The sequence below is a fragment of the Nomascus leucogenys genome, chromosome 4, assembly GCF_006542625.1.
Source record: "Nomascus leucogenys isolate Asia chromosome 4, Asia_NLE_v1, whole genome shotgun sequence".
NCBI classification, from domain to species: Eukaryota; Metazoa; Chordata; class Mammalia; order Primates; family Hylobatidae; genus Nomascus; species Nomascus leucogenys.
Window position 1 is genome coordinate 90,733,171 of NC_044384.1, and position 18,489 is coordinate 90,751,659.

Below are 18,489 nucleotides of genomic sequence, written 5' to 3' on the forward strand. Positions count from 1 at the left end.
TTCTTCACCTAAGTGCCAAGGGATCTAGGGTTCTGGGTTGTCTGAGATCATAAAGCTTCGATCCTCCCCTGGCCCCGTGGCCAGATCCTCTCCTGGGCTGGACTCAAGGCCTGATCGTCTCGTGAGCCTGACCTCTCCTGGGCTGGTCGGGGGCCTGATCCTCATGTCCTGTCTGCTGCTCGCCCTGGAGGAGCTGCAGTGGTGACAGCCCAGTCCCCCGGCCTGCCTGATGTTGCAAGATGCTTAGAGTTGATGTCTTCTTTTCTTTCTTCATCCTAGTCTGTCTCTTCTATAAAAGTTACATCCACCTCTGTCTTTCCTCCAAATATGGACCTGTTTCATTTTAAAAGTGGGAGAATGTCTAACGAAAGGCCCCTGGGATGGAATATTTGCATCCAGCAGGGACAGGGGCCCAGCTGAGCAGGTCTCCACATAGCTCACAACCTGCTGAGCAGGCTCCTGTGAAATATTCCAACAACTTACAGAGAGGAAACCGAGGCAGGAGAGGAGGGACATCACTGAGCACACCGCCTCTTGTTCTTACTGGTTAGAGGTCCAGCACCCGATACACAGGGAGGGCCCAGTGGCCCTAGAGGAGGCTGACTCATGGACCAGAGACCCTCTCACCTAGAAAAGTCAGCTGTTTCCTTTGAGCCAGTGCTGGAAGCTTTGGAAAGGGAAGGCTACCACCCAAATGGCCCCAGGACCAGCCCCTGCGATAAACTGTTCCTCCAGCTGCTGACCTGCCGAAGGGGTGAGAGGCCCCTGGACACTGGATGCCATGCAGCGGGACGTGTGGTGTTATAACGTTATTTGGTTTCACCTGTGGGCCAGGACGCCAACAGGGCATGAAAACCCACGAAACGGATCCGTTGGAGGAGAAAGGACATCTCAGGACTCCGTTCCCTACTGAGGCATCTCTTGGATGCCTTTTCTATCTGAGAACTGGGCTTTTCCTCTTCGCAGAGCCAAGGCAGAGAGCAGTGCTTTCCCAGATACTGAAAATCACCATTGCTGGTTTTGGCGTTTATGCAGGTGTGTGCGAGGTTTGCTGGGCATTTGAAGTGTGCCATCCAGGCTGATGTGTAGTAGAAAGGAGAACTTCTTGAAGAGTTATAAGTGTTCTACAAATACTCTATATTTTATTATGGGAACCCCAATACTAAGAAACCCAACCTTTGCATTTAATGACACCACGGATTATTGAATTAATTCCTGTGGCTGCCGAAACAGATAGAAACAAACTAGAGGCTTAAAGCAACAGAAATTTATTCTCCCACAGTTCAGGAAGCCAGAAGTCCAAAATCAGGATGGCAGCAGGGTCTGGCTTCCTCCAGAGGCTCTTGGGGAGGGTCCCTCGTGCCTTTCCCAGCTCCTGGTGGTTCCAGGTGCTCCTTGGCTTGTGGCCTCATTGCTCCCATCTCTGCCTCCATCCTCACATTGCCTCCTTCTGTTCTCCCTGTCTCTCCTTTCCTTTCTCTTACAAGGACACTTGTCATTGGATTTAGGCCCACCTGCAAAAGCCAGGGTGATCTCATCTTGGGATACTTAATTCAGTTACATCAGCAGACTCTTCTTCTAAAATAAGGTCACCTTCGCAAGTTTCTAAGGTTGGGGTGTGGACAGACCTTTTTGGGGTTTATCATTCAGCCGACTACAAACATCTGTAGCAAGAAACGCAGGGGCAGCTTTGTGGGTGGTTTTTCTGAATAGTTATTAGTGATCTTCTTTGCCGAAGAATGGATTTCTGTGGGTCCAGCTTTGTTTCTTTGAGGTTCTTCTCTTGTAGATCAGTGTCATTGGTACCACATTAACAGTTACAAGGAAACCCAAGGGCAGGCACTTCCTCATATGAGAGAGAGTTTTTTTGTAGTAACTTAAAACTCAGAGAGAGGAGCAGGGGCCGTGCTCTTCACTTTCAGTAAAGCGCATCTGGCTGTGGCAGTGGATCTTATGCTGGCTGCTCACTGGAATCACCTGGAAGGCTTTGAGAAAACACCTGAGCCCCAGCCCCTAGACACGTTCAGACTGGACTGGCCCACAGGCCCTGCCCCTCCCCGCTCACCTGAGTTGTTTCTAGAGCTCACCTTCTCACTGTCTCTGCAGTGGCTACGGATGTTGGGATCATTATTACGAGTCGGACACCCTCTTGCACTCGTTTCAAGTCCTAGCGGCTCTTCTGGAGTCTCCCGTCACTCAGGACATCATCTGCGACGTGGGGATGTAAGTGCCAGTGTGAGTGTGGAAGGGCAAGCCCGGGACAAAGGCAAGCTCAAGGGCGTGACCCACCCAACTGGCCTCCATCCAGGGTGTGGAACGTCCACGTGTCCAGGGATACCAAAGGCCTTATGCTTGAAAAGTGGGTTTTGTTCCTATCTCAGCCCCATAAGCCACCTCATTTCCCCTGCAAGGAGGGAGCTCCTGGAAGCAGGATGTGTCAGTTCTTCCAGAAAGTCCTGTGCACACATCAGCAGACTCTGCACAAAGGGGAATGCAGCATTCACCCCATCCCGTGCGGAGAGCTTGACTCACATCACGGGGAGCCCTGGGGCTCATTCCATGTCCACATGTCGCCACATGGTTCCCATGTCCTAGGCTGCATATGTGTAGCTCCACAAGGAAGGCCTCTGCATGTTCCATGCTGGTGTCTGTGCTGTGCCCTGCATAGCCAGTCCCTATAGAGGTCTCTGCACACGCTGTGCTGGTGTCTGTGCTGTGCCCTGCATAGCCGGTCCCCTATGGAGGACTCTGCTCGCACTGTGCTGGTGTCTGTGCTGTCCCTGCATAGCCAGTCCCTATGGAGGCCCCTGCTCGCGCTGTGCTGGTGTCTTTGCTGTCCCTGCATAGCCACCCCCATGGAGGCCTCTGTGTGCACTGTGCTGGTGTCTGTGGTGCACTCTACATAGCTGTCGCCTATGGAGGCCTCTGCACGCTCTGTGCTGGTGTCTGTGCTGTGCCATGCATAGCCGGTCCCCTATGGAGGACTCTGCTCATGCTGTGCTGGTGTCTTTGCTGTCCCTGCATAGCCGCCCCTATGAAGGCCTCTGTGTGTGCTGTGCTGGTGTCTGTGCTGTGCCCTGCATAACCGGTCCCCTGTGGAGGCCTCTGCACGTGCTGCACTGGTGTCTGCGCCCTGCTTTGAATAGCCGGCTCCCTGTGGAGGATGCCGTGCTGGTGTCTGTGCTGCACTCTTCATAGGTGGTCCCCTATGGAGGCCTCTGCGTGCACTGTGCTGGTGTCTGTGCTGTGCCCTGCATAACCGTCCCCTATGGAGGCCTCTGTGTGCGCACTGCTGGTGTCTGTGCCGCACTCTACATAGCCATCCCCTATGGAGAACTCTGCATGTGCTGTGCTGGTGTCTGTGCCGCACTCTGCATAGCTGTCCCCATGGAGGCCTCTGCACACGCTCTGCTGGTGTCTGTGCTGTGCCCTACACAGCTGGTCCCCTATGGAGGCCTCCGCACCTGCTCTGCTGGTGTCTGTGCCGCACTCTGCATAGCCGTCCCCTGTGGAGGCCTCTGCACATGTTCTGCTAGTGTCTGCCATGCTCTGCGTCACCGTCCCCGTCACTGAGCCTGGCATGGAGTCCTTTACATCTCCTTCAGCCCCACCTCATCTGGCATCACTTCTTCCTTGGCATCTGCCTGGCACATATTCTCCCACCGCTTGCGTGCGACCCTCACCGTGACATTTGTGGAGTGGGGCCTCTTCTAAGCAGCACATGGATGGGAATTTTAGTGCTCTGTTCACATGGATGATGCTAATTGGTCCTGTGGACTCTCTTAGTTTCCTTTTGCTGCTCTGATGAATTTCCATGGACACAAAACACACAAGCAACACCAGTCTTTTATCTAATGGTTGTGAAGGTCAGAAGTCAAGGGGTCAGTGGGTCAGCAGCAAGCCCAGTTCCTTCCGGAGACACTCCAGGAGGATCTGTGTCCCTGCTTCTCTAGCTTCCCTGGCCTGTGGCCCCTCCCAGCTGTGACGTCACCCCGACCCCCACTTCTGTTGTCGCAGCTCCTCCTCTGACCCTCCCTCTTATGGGGACCCTTGCCATTATGCTGGCTGGCCCAGATTGTCCAGAATCATCTCCCATCTCAAGGCCTGTCACCTCATCACCCCTGCAACGTCTCAGGTATCATAACAGTCGCAGGCTCCAGCAGTTAGGATGGGGACATCTTTGAGGGGCTGAGAGTCAGACAACCACAAGGACTTACTCTAGTCACTTCACCACGTTTTCTACTCATTAGGGTTTCTTTTTTTTGTTCATTTTTGTTTTTGTTTTTGTTTGTTTGAGACAGATTCTCACTCTGTTGTCCAGGCTGGAGTGCCATGGTGCAGTCCTGGCTCACTGCAGCCTCGACCTCCTGGGCTCAAGTGATCCGTCCGCCTCAGCCTCCTGACTACCTGGGACTGCAGGTGCACACCAGCACACCTGGCTAATTTTTTTTTTTTTTTTCCATAGAGACAGGGTCTCACTATGTTGCCCAGGCTGGTTCTTTTGGGTTTTGTCTTTTTGTTGGTTCATTTTTGCTCAAACTTTTCCTCTGCTGACTTTGAATTTATCATCCTCTTTTCATTTTTCTACTTTTTAACACTTAAAATGGTAACCATCATATTTGAAGGTATTTTTTCTTTTCAAGTCTAGCATTTTTCTGGACTGGAGGCTCCAATGAACAAAACAAGAGTTTTATCATAATGTCACTGATAACTTCCATCCTGCATCGTTTCTTCAAACGGTCCTCCAGGAAGAGGGTGCTGAGTTGGGTCCCCGCCCTCTGTGGTTGGAGGTGCACCATCCTTAGTTCTGCTCCACGAGGGTCTGCCTTTATAAACAAAATAAAGAAACAGAGTGGTGAATAATTTTTTAAAAACGACTGTCTTATTTATTTGCTTTGCTCACTTACTGAGTTGAACTTTTTTTGTTTCTTGGTGATTTATAATACTCTTCAAGAGTTACCTGGTTTTTTGCCTATAACTGTTTGTGTCTCATTTATTTTGAGTCCTTTATATGTGAAACATGTCAGTCCATTCCCACATAAGGTAAAAATCCTTTTCCTGGTGCGTTGTTTGGTGTGTGACTTTGTTTTATGTGTTCAGTGGTAAAATGGTCACGTAGCGAAAGCGCTGCCCTATCTGCTTTAGTTTGTTTCTGAGTTTGTTCTAGTGGCTTACTCCACTTAGAGATCAGATATTCATGGAGGGCCTGTATTTTATTTAAAACATCTATTTCTCGCACACTCTGGGCACACTTTGTCTAAGTGAGAACAAGTTTGTGTTCGTCAGGCATCTTCCATGGCAAGAACAGGAGCAAGAGAGAGAGGGGTGAGGTGCTACACACTTTTTTATTTTTATTTATTTATTTCTTTTTGAGACAGAGTCTCGCTCTGTCGCGCAGGCTGGAGTGCAGTGGTGCGATCTTGGCTCACTGCAACCTCTGCCTCCCGGGTTCAATGTGATTCTCCTGCCTCAACCTCCCAAGTAGCTGAGACTACAGGCATGCACCACCACACCCGGCTAATTTTTGTATTTTTAGTAGAGACGGGGTTTCATCATATTGGTCAAGCTGGTCTTGAACTCCTGACCTTGTGATCCGCCTGCCTCAGCCTCCCAAAGTGCTGGGATTACAGGCGTGAGCCACTGTACCCAGTCACTACACACTCTTAAAACGACCAGATCTCATGAGAACCCACTCACTAACTGTCAGGAGAACAGCACGAAGGGGACGGTGCCAACCCATTCATAAGAACTCTGCCCCTACCAGGCCCCACCTCCAATGCTGGGAATTACAGCTGGACATGAGATTTGGTGGGGTCCTGGATCCAGAACACATCAGAGAGGAACAGAAGCCATGATGGAGTGAGTCACTCGTGGTGGCTGCAGCCAGGACCGGGGTGGGCAGTGGTGCCCCTGCATGCATCTTGCCCTTTCATCCCCATTTTTGGGAGGAAGAATCAAGGCTGGTGTCAACCAGAAATAAAATTCTAAGGCCCTCCCAACCTTTTGAATGAATCGCTTCTCTTGGAGGGGCCCTCCAAGGTTAACCTGAAAGACTGGTTCAGGCCATGACAGGGAGTCGGGGGTGATGGGGGGTGGGACAGGCCTCATTTACCCTCCTCCCTTTTGGAAAAGCCGACAAGCATGAGCATCAACACAGACCTTAAGTCTCATAAGAAACATTTATAGTCTGTTCTCTCTGAAGCCTGCTACTTGGAGGTTTCATCTACATCATAAAACTTTGGTCTCCACAACCCACTATCATAACCCAGGCATTCCTTTCTATTGATAACTCTTTCAACCAATTGCCAATCAGAACTGTTTAAATCCACCTATGGCCTGGAAGCCCATCCCTGGCCCCCTCGAGTTGGTCCCACGTTTCCAGTTCGAGCAGTGTCCATCTCGTATGTATTGAGTGACGTCTTCTGTCTCCCTGAAATGTGTACAAGCAGGCTGTGCCCTGACAACCATGGGCACGTGTGGTTAGGACCTCCTCGGGCTGTGTCAGGAGTGCGTCCTTCACCTGGGCAAAATAAATGTTCTAAATGGACTGAGACCTGTCTCAGATACTTTTGGGTTCACACCGGTTACTTAGCCAGTGGCAAGGCTGGAATCGGAACTCCACACCATCCACGTTTGGTTTTTCTTCCCCTGAAACACTTTTGCTGTCGGATCCACACCCCTGGCAGGCACCTGTGCTTCTCTCCAACAGCGCGTCCTCTCAGCACCCCCATGAGGGTCATCTTCCCCTTGTGCTGCCCTGCTCTGACCCAAGCCTCCTGTCGGATCACTCTGGTCCCTACTCGAGTGCCCCGAGCCAGGCCGGCCTCTCCTGCTGTGGTCCCTTTATCTGCAGGGGGAGATGATAAAGGGGTGCCAGATGATAAAGGGGAGGCTGAGGGTGTCAGCGAGGTGATGGGAGCATGAAGCCAAGGCCCAGTCCTGAGAAAGGGCCAGCCCGGAGCAGCGGGCGGGTGGGGGGCGGGGGGTGGAAATGAGCTCAGGGCAGACAGGTGCTGAAAAGTGGATGCCTCAGGTTAGCACAAGGCAATTTGGAGGGGGAAGGGGAGGAGGCAGCAGAGGCTGGAACATTCCAGGAGGAGAGGGAAGAACCCTGTGGTGGAATGAATTTGCCCTTCATTGAGAAGAAGCTCCTCTAGACTCAGAGTCGGTGCTGCCTGGGTGGCAGAACCATCTCGGCTCATTTTAGCTTTGATTTGAGGGTGTCACAGAAGAGCCTTGCGGTTCTTCGAAGGGATCGGAGGAAGCTTCATATTAAAGTAAAATGCATGATTCCAGAGCTGCAGCCGCTGCCTCCACATGCTCTGTGTTTTCATAACCGGGCAGACATGAGTGTACATCTCCTCTCTCCTGCAGGCCTATAATGCATCGAAACGTCCGCTACAACTGCAGAGTGATATTCCTCAACAGGTAGGCTCCCTGCCCCTGCTCCCCCCCCCCCGGGAAGGTGACTGGGGCCTCTCCCTGGCTGTCAGCCGAGGGCTGCCAGGACCTGTGCTGGTGCCCTGGGGACCCGTTGCTGGGAGGCTGCTTCTGGAAGTGCTCGGGCTTAGTGAGGGCCAATGCACCAGGCAGGTGATCTGGGTGCCTTTGCTTCTCTGGGTCTCAGCCACCACCGAGACAGGCATCATCAGGTATCAGAAAGAGAGAGATGCAGAGGGTGGGGGTGTGGGGACACAGGTCCTTGTGGCCTGGGAGCCAGTCTGGGTGAGCAAGTTCCCTTGGAGCGCCTGGTCACCAGCTGCTGGGGAGGTGCACACCTGCTGGGGCTTAGCTGCTTCATCGTTGACGGTCACGAATGGATGCAGCCATGGGGACCTGAGTCACAGAAAGCGGAAGCCCAGAGAAGGAAAAAGATTTGCTCGGGGCCCTATTCTCAAGCCGACTCTGCACGGCATCACCTTGTCCCTCGGTGGCACTGACCACCGCTAGTGGCATGTTCATCTCAGGAGCCTGGTGTGCACGGCCCTGTTCCCCTGTCTGCAGGAAGATCCTGCTCATCAGACCCAAGATGGCCTTGGCCAACGAAGGCAACTACCGCGAGCTGCGCTGGTTCACCCCGTGGTCGAGGAGTCGGTGAGTCGGGTGCCTGACCGCCCCTGGGATGTGTGTGGCCTTGGGTCCTGATCATGGGAGTGCTACCGGTGGAGGGTGTTCAGGTTCTTGACATTTTGAACAAAGAATGGGACAAAAAGCACAAACAAAGCAAAAAAAGAATGAAGCAACCAAAGCAGAAACTGATTGAAAATGAAATTCTCCTCCACAGGGTGGGAGCGGCCCCAGCAGGGGCTCAGGGCACGGTTACCCAATGTTCTGGGGTTTAAATATCCTCTAGAGGCCTCCCATCAGTTACTTGGTGTGTGCCCCATGAAAATGAAGAGGCTGAAGTGAAGTTGCAAAGTTATTTACTTGGTGTACGCACTATGCAAATAAAGAGGGTGTTTTCTGTCTGAAGTAGTTATAAAGTTATTTACTTGGTCTTAGAAAGCTGGGGTTTTGGGCTGGGCGCGGTGGCTCACGCCTGTAATCCGAGCACTTTGGGAGGCAGAGGCCGGCGGATCACAATGTCAGGAGATTGAGACCATCCTGGCTAACAGGGTGAAACCGCATCTCTACTAAAAATACAAAAAATTAGCCGGGCGTGGTGGCAGACATCTGTAGTCCCAGCTACTAGGGAGGCTGAGGCAGGAGAATGGTGTGAACCCGGGAGGCAGAGCTTGCAGTGAGCCGAGATTGCACCACTGCACTCCAGCCTGGGCGACAGAGCGAGACTCCGTCTCAAAAAAAAAAAAAAAAAAAAAAAAAAAAAAAAAGAGCTGGGTTTTTCTGTTGATTTAGTTCTAGGAAGTGCTAAGGTTCCCTGCCCCCAGACCCTATTCTACCTCAGCAGTGTCACAGATAGTGACTAGCTGGGGCCGATGGTGCAGGCAGTAAAGGAATTTACCAAGACAGTTGTGGGATTTTGTTGATAGATTTGGGGTTTTGTAGGATTTTGTTTATAGATTTGGGGGCCTGTTCCCAACACCAGCTACCTGGGATGCTGAAGTGGGAGGATCACTTGAGCCCATGAGGTTGAGCCTGCAGCAAACTGTGATCGTGCCACTACACTCTAGCCCAGACGACAGAACAAGACCCTGTCTCAGGAAAGAAAAAAAAAAAAAAAAAAAAGATGTGTGTTAGTCCGTTTTCATGCAGCTGATAAAGACATACCCAAGACTGGGTAATTTGTAAAGAAAAAGAGCTTTAATAAACTCACACTTCCATGTGGCTGGGGAGGCCTCACAATCACGGCAGAAAGTGAAAGGCGTGTCTTACATAGCGGCAGACAAGAGAGAATGAGAGCCCAGCAAAAAGATAAACCCATTGTAAAAGCATCAGATCTCCTAAGACTTACTGCCGTGAGAACGGTATGGGGGAATCTGCCACAAGATTCAATTATCTCCCACCAGGTCCTTCCCACAACATGTGGGAATTACAGGAGCTATGATTCAAGATGAGATTTGGGTGGGGACACAGCCAGACCACATCAGCGCACCTGGGGGCATGAGTGATCTGTGCCTTAAGGACACGTTCCTGGGTTGAAGGACAAAGACAGGCAAGATTTGATGCGGGGAGCACTTCCAAGGAGAGAGCAGCGCACGCTGGGGGCTGGGAGGTCCAGGCGATGCTCTGCTCCTTCACCTGGGTACTGTGTGCACTGGGCTTATTTTAACATCCTTTAATTACACGTGTGCCTTTGTACTCTTTTGCATAACATATTTTGCAATAAAACGAATCCACGAAGGAAGTCTGTGGCCAACCAGATTTTAGCACTTCTGCAGGAGCCAGCTTTTCCTGCTTAGGTGCCTGTGGGATGTCTCTGTCATTCTTGAGGTTCAGTAGCTCCAGCAAATGGCTTGGGGATTCTCCTCATTTTTTATGATACCCGGGAAGGTTTTTTGACTTCACATTCAGGGCTTCTTCTTTCAGGAAAGTTTACCTGTTTTCTGCTTCCAAAGGCTTTCGTTCTTTTGCCTCCATTCTGTTCTTCAGGAACCTCGATGGCTGGCAAGTGACATGTCTGTGTCTGCCTGCCTTATCTTTCATCTTCTTTCTAACCATCACTGTCTTCGTTTATTTGCATTTTTTTCTGGCAGTTTGATTCCCCTGAATTTGTCTTCTCTGCAGTGCTCTTCACGGGGCTCTATCCTGTGCTTTGTTTTTCTTATCTGCAAGTATTTTAAGACTTCAAATTCTTTTCTTAGTTGTAAACTTATCTCCTGTTACTTATTTGTGCTTTTTTGAGAACTTTTATCCGTTGATGTTGTCTCTAGGATTTCAGAGCATAAGTGTGGGGCTCCTGTTCCTTCTTCCCCATTCGTCTCATGAACGCCTCGGTGTCAGGTGTCACACTGGGCCCTCTGGGACGGTATTCCTTTCATCCCCATGGAAGGAGTGGCAGGAAGGTGAGGCTGGAGCCCACCAGAAGCAACTGTACATTTTGATTCACTTAGATAAAGCTGAGGTTTCTAGTTCTCTGGGAGCTGTGCCGAATGATGGCAAGAAATGATCATGTTCACCATGCCCCTGCTTTAGTAAAGAGTACTTGGCAGGCTCAAGGAGCCATTCCAGGTTCCAGGTCCTCTTAGGAAAACATAACTAAGGCCTGGTCCTTGCCCGCAGAGAGCCATCCTCAAGGTGTGCGCTGGCCGTGGAGCACAGCTGCAGTGAGGAGCAAGGCCGGGTGCATGCCTGTGCTGCTGGGTCTTTGGTCTGGTGCCCAGGGCATCTTTGCATGAGTCGAGGGAAAGGTGCAGATGAAGGGAGAGATGTTTGGATGGTTCCCGCATTTAAAATGCATTTCGGTGCAGCAGCATCGCCGTCAACAGGCTACAGAGGGTGAATGGAGTGCTCAATATGGGATGGCGAGGCAGCTTGTAGTTCTGTAGGATATCTTCATGTCCCCGTTCCCTAAGTGAATGAGGGGGAAAGACATCATTGACTCAGTTTCTCAACTTTTAACATTTCTTAAGTAAAGAGAACTACTAAAACCATGCCCAGAAGGCTCCTGGGAATTCTAAGAAAACAAAAAGGAAACAGAGTTACTTGCAGGTCTGAGTGGTGCATCTCGTAACAGCCTTTTGGAAGTCAAATGCGTGAACCGTCTATTTTGAAGATTCCACCTCTTGGTGGAGCTTCTTGGGACACCTTGCGCTAAAGTTGGTATTAAACCCTCCTCCTGATTTCTTGAATTGAAAGCATCATTTTATTCCAGGGATGATACAGGTTTGTCGTTGTGTTTCGGGTTAATGCCACACGATTTTTCTGATTCAGTAACAGCGATCAGGAATTCCACCCGGATTTCTCCATGGGGCAGTGTGGCCAGTTCTCAGCAAATCCCCTGTGGCACATCTCAGAAAAGAACATGAGCGTGTGGGGAAACTGAGGCAGCCTGCTGCTCGGAGAGCCCAGCCCACCACCATGTCACGTAGTCTCCTCAAGCCACCTTCATACTCTTTTCTTTTTACCTGAACGCGATTGTTTATTGCATTGGGGGGAACACTTGGCAGTTCCTTTGCCAGTTCATCAGTTGGGAGGGTTCAGTTAGAGTTTTGTTTAAATGTAGCTGCCATTCCTCATTTGTCTTGAGACACTCATCCTCAGGTCCTTGATGTTTGCCTCTCCAGGCACACAGAGGAGTACTTTCTGCCTCGGATGATACAGGACCTGACGAAGCAGGTGAGTCCCTGGGTGTGAAGCCCGTTTTTCAGTCGGTTGTCGCTGTTCTCGGCCAACAGTGGACCGGGTGGGGCGGGAACCCTTTGGGATCCAGGTAATGGAAGGCACCACAGTGCGCACAGGTCCGAAACAGGAAAAGGAGGCAGGTTCCTACAGCAGGGGGGGGCGGTGGGGCCAGGCAGCAGCCAGGGCGGCTCCTCCTTGACTTGGGGCTGCTTTTCCTCCCTTCCCCCGCTCACACTGGCTTCCTCCTCTTCATTTCCTCCTTGTGGCAGAAGACAGCCTTCTCCACCCCCAGGGGCTATGTTCTGACATTTAAGTGTTATCTAGACCGACAGCAAAATGCTCTACTCTCAATTTTGAATTCTAAGGGAAGGCGCCCTGGTGTCCCCTCTCAGCCACTGCCTTGTGGCTGGGAGTGGGGGCCAGGCTTCATCAGCACAGGGCAGCAGCTGCTTCAGTGTGATCACAGGACAGGGTCACTTCAGAAGCCGCTGGCCCCGATTGGCAGCCCCATCGGTGTCTGTGACATTCTGCCCCTTGGCTGCTCAGAGTACAGGCATCCCCTTCTTCTGCACATAGGCTCCTAAAGGCACCTCTGCCTGGCACCACCCGGTGTCTCATGTGCAGCCGCAGGGCACCCACCTCTTCGGAATGTACAAGAGCCCAGAGCCCACTCCAGCTCTTGTGGCTGCAGGACGTCCGTGGCCCTAGGTAGTGCGTGGCCCAGACAGGGGTGGCCAGCGAGTCTCATGCACTCTTCTCTTCCAACTACAGGAAACCGTGCCCTTCGGAGACGCGGTGCTGGTGACGTGGGACACCTGCATTGGAAGTGAGATCTGTGAGGAGCTCTGGACACCCCACAGGTCAGTCCCACGCCCCTGTGCTGTCCAGTCGTCCACCTCACATGGGCCAGCTGGGAGGACCTGGGACTGCAGATGTCCTGGGGCCGTGGCCGTGGCCGTGGGCTGGGAGCTGCCGTGGGAGAGTGTGAGAGGCCTCCCGGGAGGCTGGGTTGGAGGAGTCTGGTGACCTCTTCTCTTCACCTGCCTCTGCCTGCAGCCCGCACATCGACATGGGCCTGGATGGCGTGGAGATCATCACCAATGCCTCGGGCAGCCACCACGTGCTGCGCAAAGCCAACACCAGGGTGGATCTCGTGACTATGGCCACCAGCAAGGTAGGGGCTGGGCCAGGGAGCGTGCACCACAGGGCAGGCGCTGTATCTCAAGCACTCCTGCATCCTCATTGCGCATCGCAGGGCTGGGCCCACACACGATGAATGTTCCGGGCTAGTAATTACGGCCTGGACTCAACAAGTGTGCCCTGCTGCCCTCCAGGGCTTCGCCGGCACAGCCCATCTCACCCACGCAGCCACCCAATGAAGCAGCCCTGTCACCCTCTCTGCCGTGACCAGGAACTGGAACATGCTCCTCGTTCCTTGGCATCATGGCGGGGCGTAGGGAACACCTGTACGTGTGCTGCTCCTGCTCTTGGGCAGCGAGACGTGCGAGGGGCGGTGCTGGTTCATCCTTCACGGTGCAGATGTGGGTCTAGCTGAGCCACGTTTGAGTCTTGGCTTCATCACACGGAGCTTTCTTTGGCTTGTCTGAACCTCATCATGCCTGAGGGAGGTGACGGGGTCTGCCTTGTAGGGTTGTTGTGAAGCAAAAACAAATGTTTTATGTAGAGCCTGGCACCTAGCAAGGCCAGGCTCGCCGCAGCTTCACAGGTCTGTGTTTCCCTATGCATGTGCGTTCTCTCTGTGGTGGGGGGGCCACTCATGTGACCTAGCGGGACTGAGGGGAGGTTCCTGTACTTGGGCAGGTGGCAGGTGAGGGTGGTGGACCACAGCTGACCACTCTGCTGTGGGTTCCTTCGTTTTCAGAACGGTGGGATTTACTTGCTGGCCAACCAGAAGGGCTGTGATGGGGACCGCCTCTACTATGACGGCTGTGCCATGATCGCCATGAATGGAAGTGTCTTTGCTCAAGGATCCCAGTTTTCTCTGGATGACGTGGTAATGAGCGGGCCTGGACGTGCCTGGAGGAGGGTTCCCTGTGCAGGGGCTGAGCTCCTGTCTCTCCCCTGTAAGCCAGGTGCTTAGTGAGGGCCCCTGTGAAGAAGCCCCCGGGGGTCCCACCTGCTCCTGGCTTCCCCTGTAAGCCGGGTGCTTAGTGCGGGCCCCTGTGAAGAAGCCCCCGGGGGTCCCACCTGCTCCTGGCTCTCCCCTGTAAGCGGGGTGCTTAGTGAGGGCCCCTGTGGAGAAGCCCCCGGAGGTCCCGCCTGCTCCGATGGCCTCTGATTTACCTGGTTGGTGAGGGGGGACTTCCCGCCCTCGGGTCTGGGAGCAGCTGAACCCCGACACACGCTCATGGTACTGGATGGATGAGGTTGAGGGCAGCTTATGAGTCCTGCGTTCCCACAGTGCAGGAGGAGGGCTCCGTGCCACACAGGGCCAGGTGGGAGTGCGCTCAGGAACCGAGGGGACAGCCCCCGCCGTGGGAGGCGGGCTCTGTGATGACGAGAGGGTGGGTGCCGCCTGGCCCCTGAGAGAGGGTGTCATTGGTTTGCTTGAATTTTGCAGGCTGGCAGGGAACCAAAGCCGCTCCTTTGAACGGTCTAGGGATCCCATGTTTGGTGAGGGGGCCTTATCCACGGGAGCAGAGCTGTCAGGGGAGCTCATGGTAAGGCCGTTCGAGGCCCTGTCTGTCTTCCCCCGGCATCGAGGCCGCATATACTCATCTGAGGCCTCACGCCACGCTGCCCCGAGTCCTGGGAAGCAGGAGTGGAGACCCCAGGAACTCTGGTCAGGGAGGCTTTGTTCTGTGGGGCTCTCTGAGCACACAATGGCCAGCTGCGTGCAGGATGGCCCCGGGGGAGCTGTGAGTTACAGGCCGGAAGCGCCATCGCTATCCCGAAGCAACACAGATATGTGGGTGCTCCGAGGAAGGAGATGACAGAGAACAAAGCTAAGAACCCTACCTGGCACATTCCCCACCAGCAACTGAGCTGCCACTTGGAATGGGGTTCAGGACCTTGTTGGGGCCCCAGATTCCTTTGGGAAGCTGATGAAACCTCTGCACATTCTGTGGCTAAAGATGCGCATTAGCACAGGGCAAGGCTTCCCAGGTAATCGTTATTGCCATGGACGCAAACTTCCTCCACAGAGAAGGGACCACAGATGGAAAGTCCTTGGAGTGGTTTGGGCCACTCTCCCTTTCTGTTGTTTGTTTGTTTGTTTGTTTGTTTGTTTGTTTGTTTTTGAGACGGCGTCTTGCTCTGTCTCCCAGGCTGGAGTGCAGTGGCGCAATCTTGGCTCACTGCAACCTCCGCCTCCCGTGTTAAAGCAATTCTGCCTCAGCCTCCTGAGTAGCTGGGACTACAGACGCATGCTGCCATGCCCGGCTAATTTTTTTATTTACTTAGTAGAGATGGGGTTTCAGTGTGTTGCCCAGGCTGGTCGCAAACTCCTGAGCTCAGGCAATCCACCCGCCTCGGCCTCCCAAAGTGCTGGGATTACAGGTGTGAGCCACCGCACCCGCCCTCCCTTTCTGTTTTTGAAGCAAACGAGAAAAAATGGGCTGTTATTGCCACAAGTGGAAATCAATCCCAAGTGCACAAATACAACAAAAAGTAACTTTTAGTTCTGCCCCAAGCCGGCGTGGGTGGAAGCATCTCCACTCTCGGGCTCAGACTGCGCGCGGGTCCACAGCGCTCCCTCCCACCCACAGCGTCGCCTGGCTCGCCTTTGGACCCGACGGCCTTCCACTCTGCTCTTCTTGGGGACAGGCATTAGAGCAGCGGATTCACCGAGGCAGGGGGACAGGCATTAGAGCAGCGGATTCACCGAGGTAGGCGGTAGCACGGGAGGCGAGTTCTGCAGTTAGCTTTGCAGGAGCAGGGCGAGCATGTGTCCTGGTGTCGCCAACTCTGCGAGGCTGTCTGAACAGTTCGTTGCTTTGCTTCCCCTGCATTCCCATCCTCACAATTCTGTCTAGTGCTTTCTGCACAGCATAGGCGTGGTCAGCACGGAGGCGGTTAAGAAACCAAACCAGTTTCATAGTGGACCCAGTGAGCTTCACCCTGAACAAGAATTCCACGGTCTTTTCAGGGGTTTCTCGCACAGGGGGCAGGCAAGGGTGTGGCCATCTCCACTCCAGGCCCTGCTGTCCACGTGACAGCGTCCCCAGAGGCCTCCTTTCGCTTCATCGTTAGCCACGACAGAGCTGGAAGGGCTTTGAAGAGAAGGATTAAGTTCCTGCTGACGGGAAGTGTGGTCCTCTCCCTGTTCCCCACGTCACAACCACAGGCACATTGGCGGTCATGTTGATTGGCAGGTGTGTTGGCCATCAATCCCCTGCCCCAGGACCCCTGCAGGTTCCCAGCCCCACATCAAGCCACCAAATTGGAGTCCTCGGGGGTCTGTATATTTAGTGAGCACCAGGCAGTTGTTTCATGCACTAGAATCCGGGAGCCGTTGCTTTACGCGTCTCTAGAATTCCTGATGTTGCCTGAGAGCTCCGTCGTAGGCTGCAGCCACAGGCCGGCGGCATTCAGAGTGGCAGTGCTGTCCTCAGGCTCAGGCTGCCGCCCTCCACCAGGTCCTCCGTGGTGCACCTGAAATGGTCAACAGAAGTCTTGTGACACGTGGAATCATTTCAGAGTCGCCCCCTTCTGCCTCCTGCTCGAGCAACAGACCTGCCGACCCCCCCACCCTGTCAGGCCCGCGTTTCTCAGGGTCTTCCTAATCCGCCGGGCTTTCCGGCTTGTCGTGTGCCTGGGGTCAGGCTGCTGTGTGGAAGGCTGTTAACCTAGCCTTGGGGAGAGTGGGATGGAGCCACCTGCTCATGGAACGATCCTTGCCTTCCCCCATCTCCATTGTTTTATGGCTTCACACTTACCATGGCTTTCTGTGTGGAAGTTTGGTGGCCATGGTGCCATCACTTTGGGAAGCAGCAAGAGAACCACAGGATGCGTGAATCGGTCTCCTTGTCTTCATGGGCATCTCCAGCCAGGTATGGCCCCCTGTTAGAGCGGTAGGAGCAAGGGGCGCGCAAGGTGGCCACGGCCATCCTGTGAACCGCCACAGTGGTGCAGGTGCTGCTCCCGTTGTCCCACACTTGTGTTCAGCAAGGCAACACTCAGGAACACAATTTGATAAAGATATGTTTTCATGAAGGAATAACCCCTATGAGTTAAAACCTCATTTCTGCATATACCGCAACTGGCAGAACCCCTACCATAGCCGGGTTCTAAGGCAGGGTAGTGTCACCTCCTGTGACACAGGCAGCATGTCCAGGCCAGGACCCTGGTCTGGATGCCAGGGCTGCAGCTCTGCCTCTGCCCTCCCCCAGCTCCGCCCTCCTCTGTGTTGGCCTGTCTCAGATTGCCTCTCCTCATGGGCATGGTATGTGTGCAGCAGCTCCAGCCATCCCATCTTCACACAGCCACATGCAGAGGCAGCGAAGGGGCCATGGGTCCCTGTGTGTCTTTTCGATGATTGGGTTGTTCCCAGAAGTCGCTGGCAGAGGCTTACTGACATGGGGGTGTCTTACTGACGGGTGTGTCTTACTGACAGGGGTGTGTCTTACTGACATGGGGGTGTCTTACTGACAGGGGTGTGTCTTACTGACACGGGGGTGTCTTAACTGATGGGGGTGTCTTACTGACGGGTGTGTCTTACTGACGGGTGTGTCTTACTGACATGAGGGCATCTTACTGACGGGTGTGTCTTACAGGGGGTGTCTTACTGACAGGGGTGTGTCTTACAGGGGTGTGTCTTACTGACAGGGGTGTGTCTTACAGGGGTGTGTCTTACTGACAGGCGGGTGTCTTACATGGGGGTGTGTCTTACTGATGGATGTGTCTTACTGATGGGTGTGTCTTACTGATGGGTGTGTCTTACAGGGGTGTGTCTTACAGGCCGGTGTCTTACTGACAGGGGTGTGTCTTACTGTCTTACTGACAGGGTGTATCTTACTGACACGGTGGTGTCTTGTGCTATGATTAGTGGGTCACTGGCAAGTGTCTGAATGCAGTGGAGGTTCTGGTGGCAACAGTGAGGGGGAAGGGCTGTGGGTCGGCCTCAATGTCATCACCCCATCCCTGGGCCCCCAGGAATCCAGGGGTCTCAGCCCCTGCTTTAGAAAGTGTGACAACACCTTTGACAGTGGCCAAATTACATGTGGGAGTGGAACAAACGGGAAATCATGGGTTCTCTTTGAAATTTCCTTCCCCAGGAAGTCCTGACGGCCACGCTGGATCTGGAGGACGTCCGGAGCTACAGGGCGGAGATTTCATCTCGAAACCTGGCGGTGAGTGCTCTAGTAGACACCTGTGTGAGATGATCATCAAAGACATGGAAAGTGGCCCCATTCGTGCGGGCCTGGTGGAGGCTGTGAGGGTGCAGTGCCTGAAAAGTCCGATGGGGAAGTTCCGGACTTACCAAGGGTGGAAAGGGCTGGTGCTGCAGACCGAACCTGCTTCCATCTGTTCCCCGTCATCCTCTGCTTGGGCCAGGCCCTGAGCTGGGGTGAGCTGGGGACAGGCAGGCAGAGAGGCCGACGAGACAGTCAGTGTGCTAGGGGCTGCCACACAAGGAAGACCCGAACAGCCTTGGATGGAGCCCAGGAAGGCCTCAAGGTGGGGGGTGGCAAGCTGGTCCCCACCTCGGCAGTCGGAGGCAAGGTCCAAGGCGCAACCGAGCCTTGTCTGAGTCTGAGTCTGAGTCTGAGACCCTGGGATGCAAGT

General features: G+C 53.6%; 1 protein-coding gene across 3 annotated transcripts in view; it reads left to right on the forward strand.

The window, feature by feature from the left end:
- NADSYN1 (NAD synthetase 1) overlaps positions 1-18,489 on the forward strand; it is a 48,689-nt gene that overhangs the window by 7,725 nt on the left and 22,475 nt on the right. For all 3 annotated transcript variants that reach the window (XR_004029718.1, XM_030811438.1, XM_003278028.3), the window contains exons 3-10: positions 2,107-2,223; positions 7,375-7,428; positions 8,005-8,094; positions 11,685-11,736; positions 12,514-12,602; positions 12,799-12,916; positions 13,625-13,756; positions 17,979-18,053. Coding sequence is in view for 2 of the 3 variants with exons in the window: in XM_003278028.3 (XP_003278076.1) it covers positions 2,107-2,223; positions 7,375-7,428; positions 8,005-8,094; positions 11,685-11,736; positions 12,514-12,602; positions 12,799-12,916; positions 13,625-13,756; positions 17,979-18,053 (727 nt within the window). In the remaining variant the exon portion in view is untranslated. The remainder of the gene's footprint in view (positions 1-2,106; positions 2,224-7,374; positions 7,429-8,004; positions 8,095-11,684; positions 11,737-12,513; positions 12,603-12,798; positions 12,917-13,624; positions 13,757-17,978; positions 18,054-18,489) is intronic.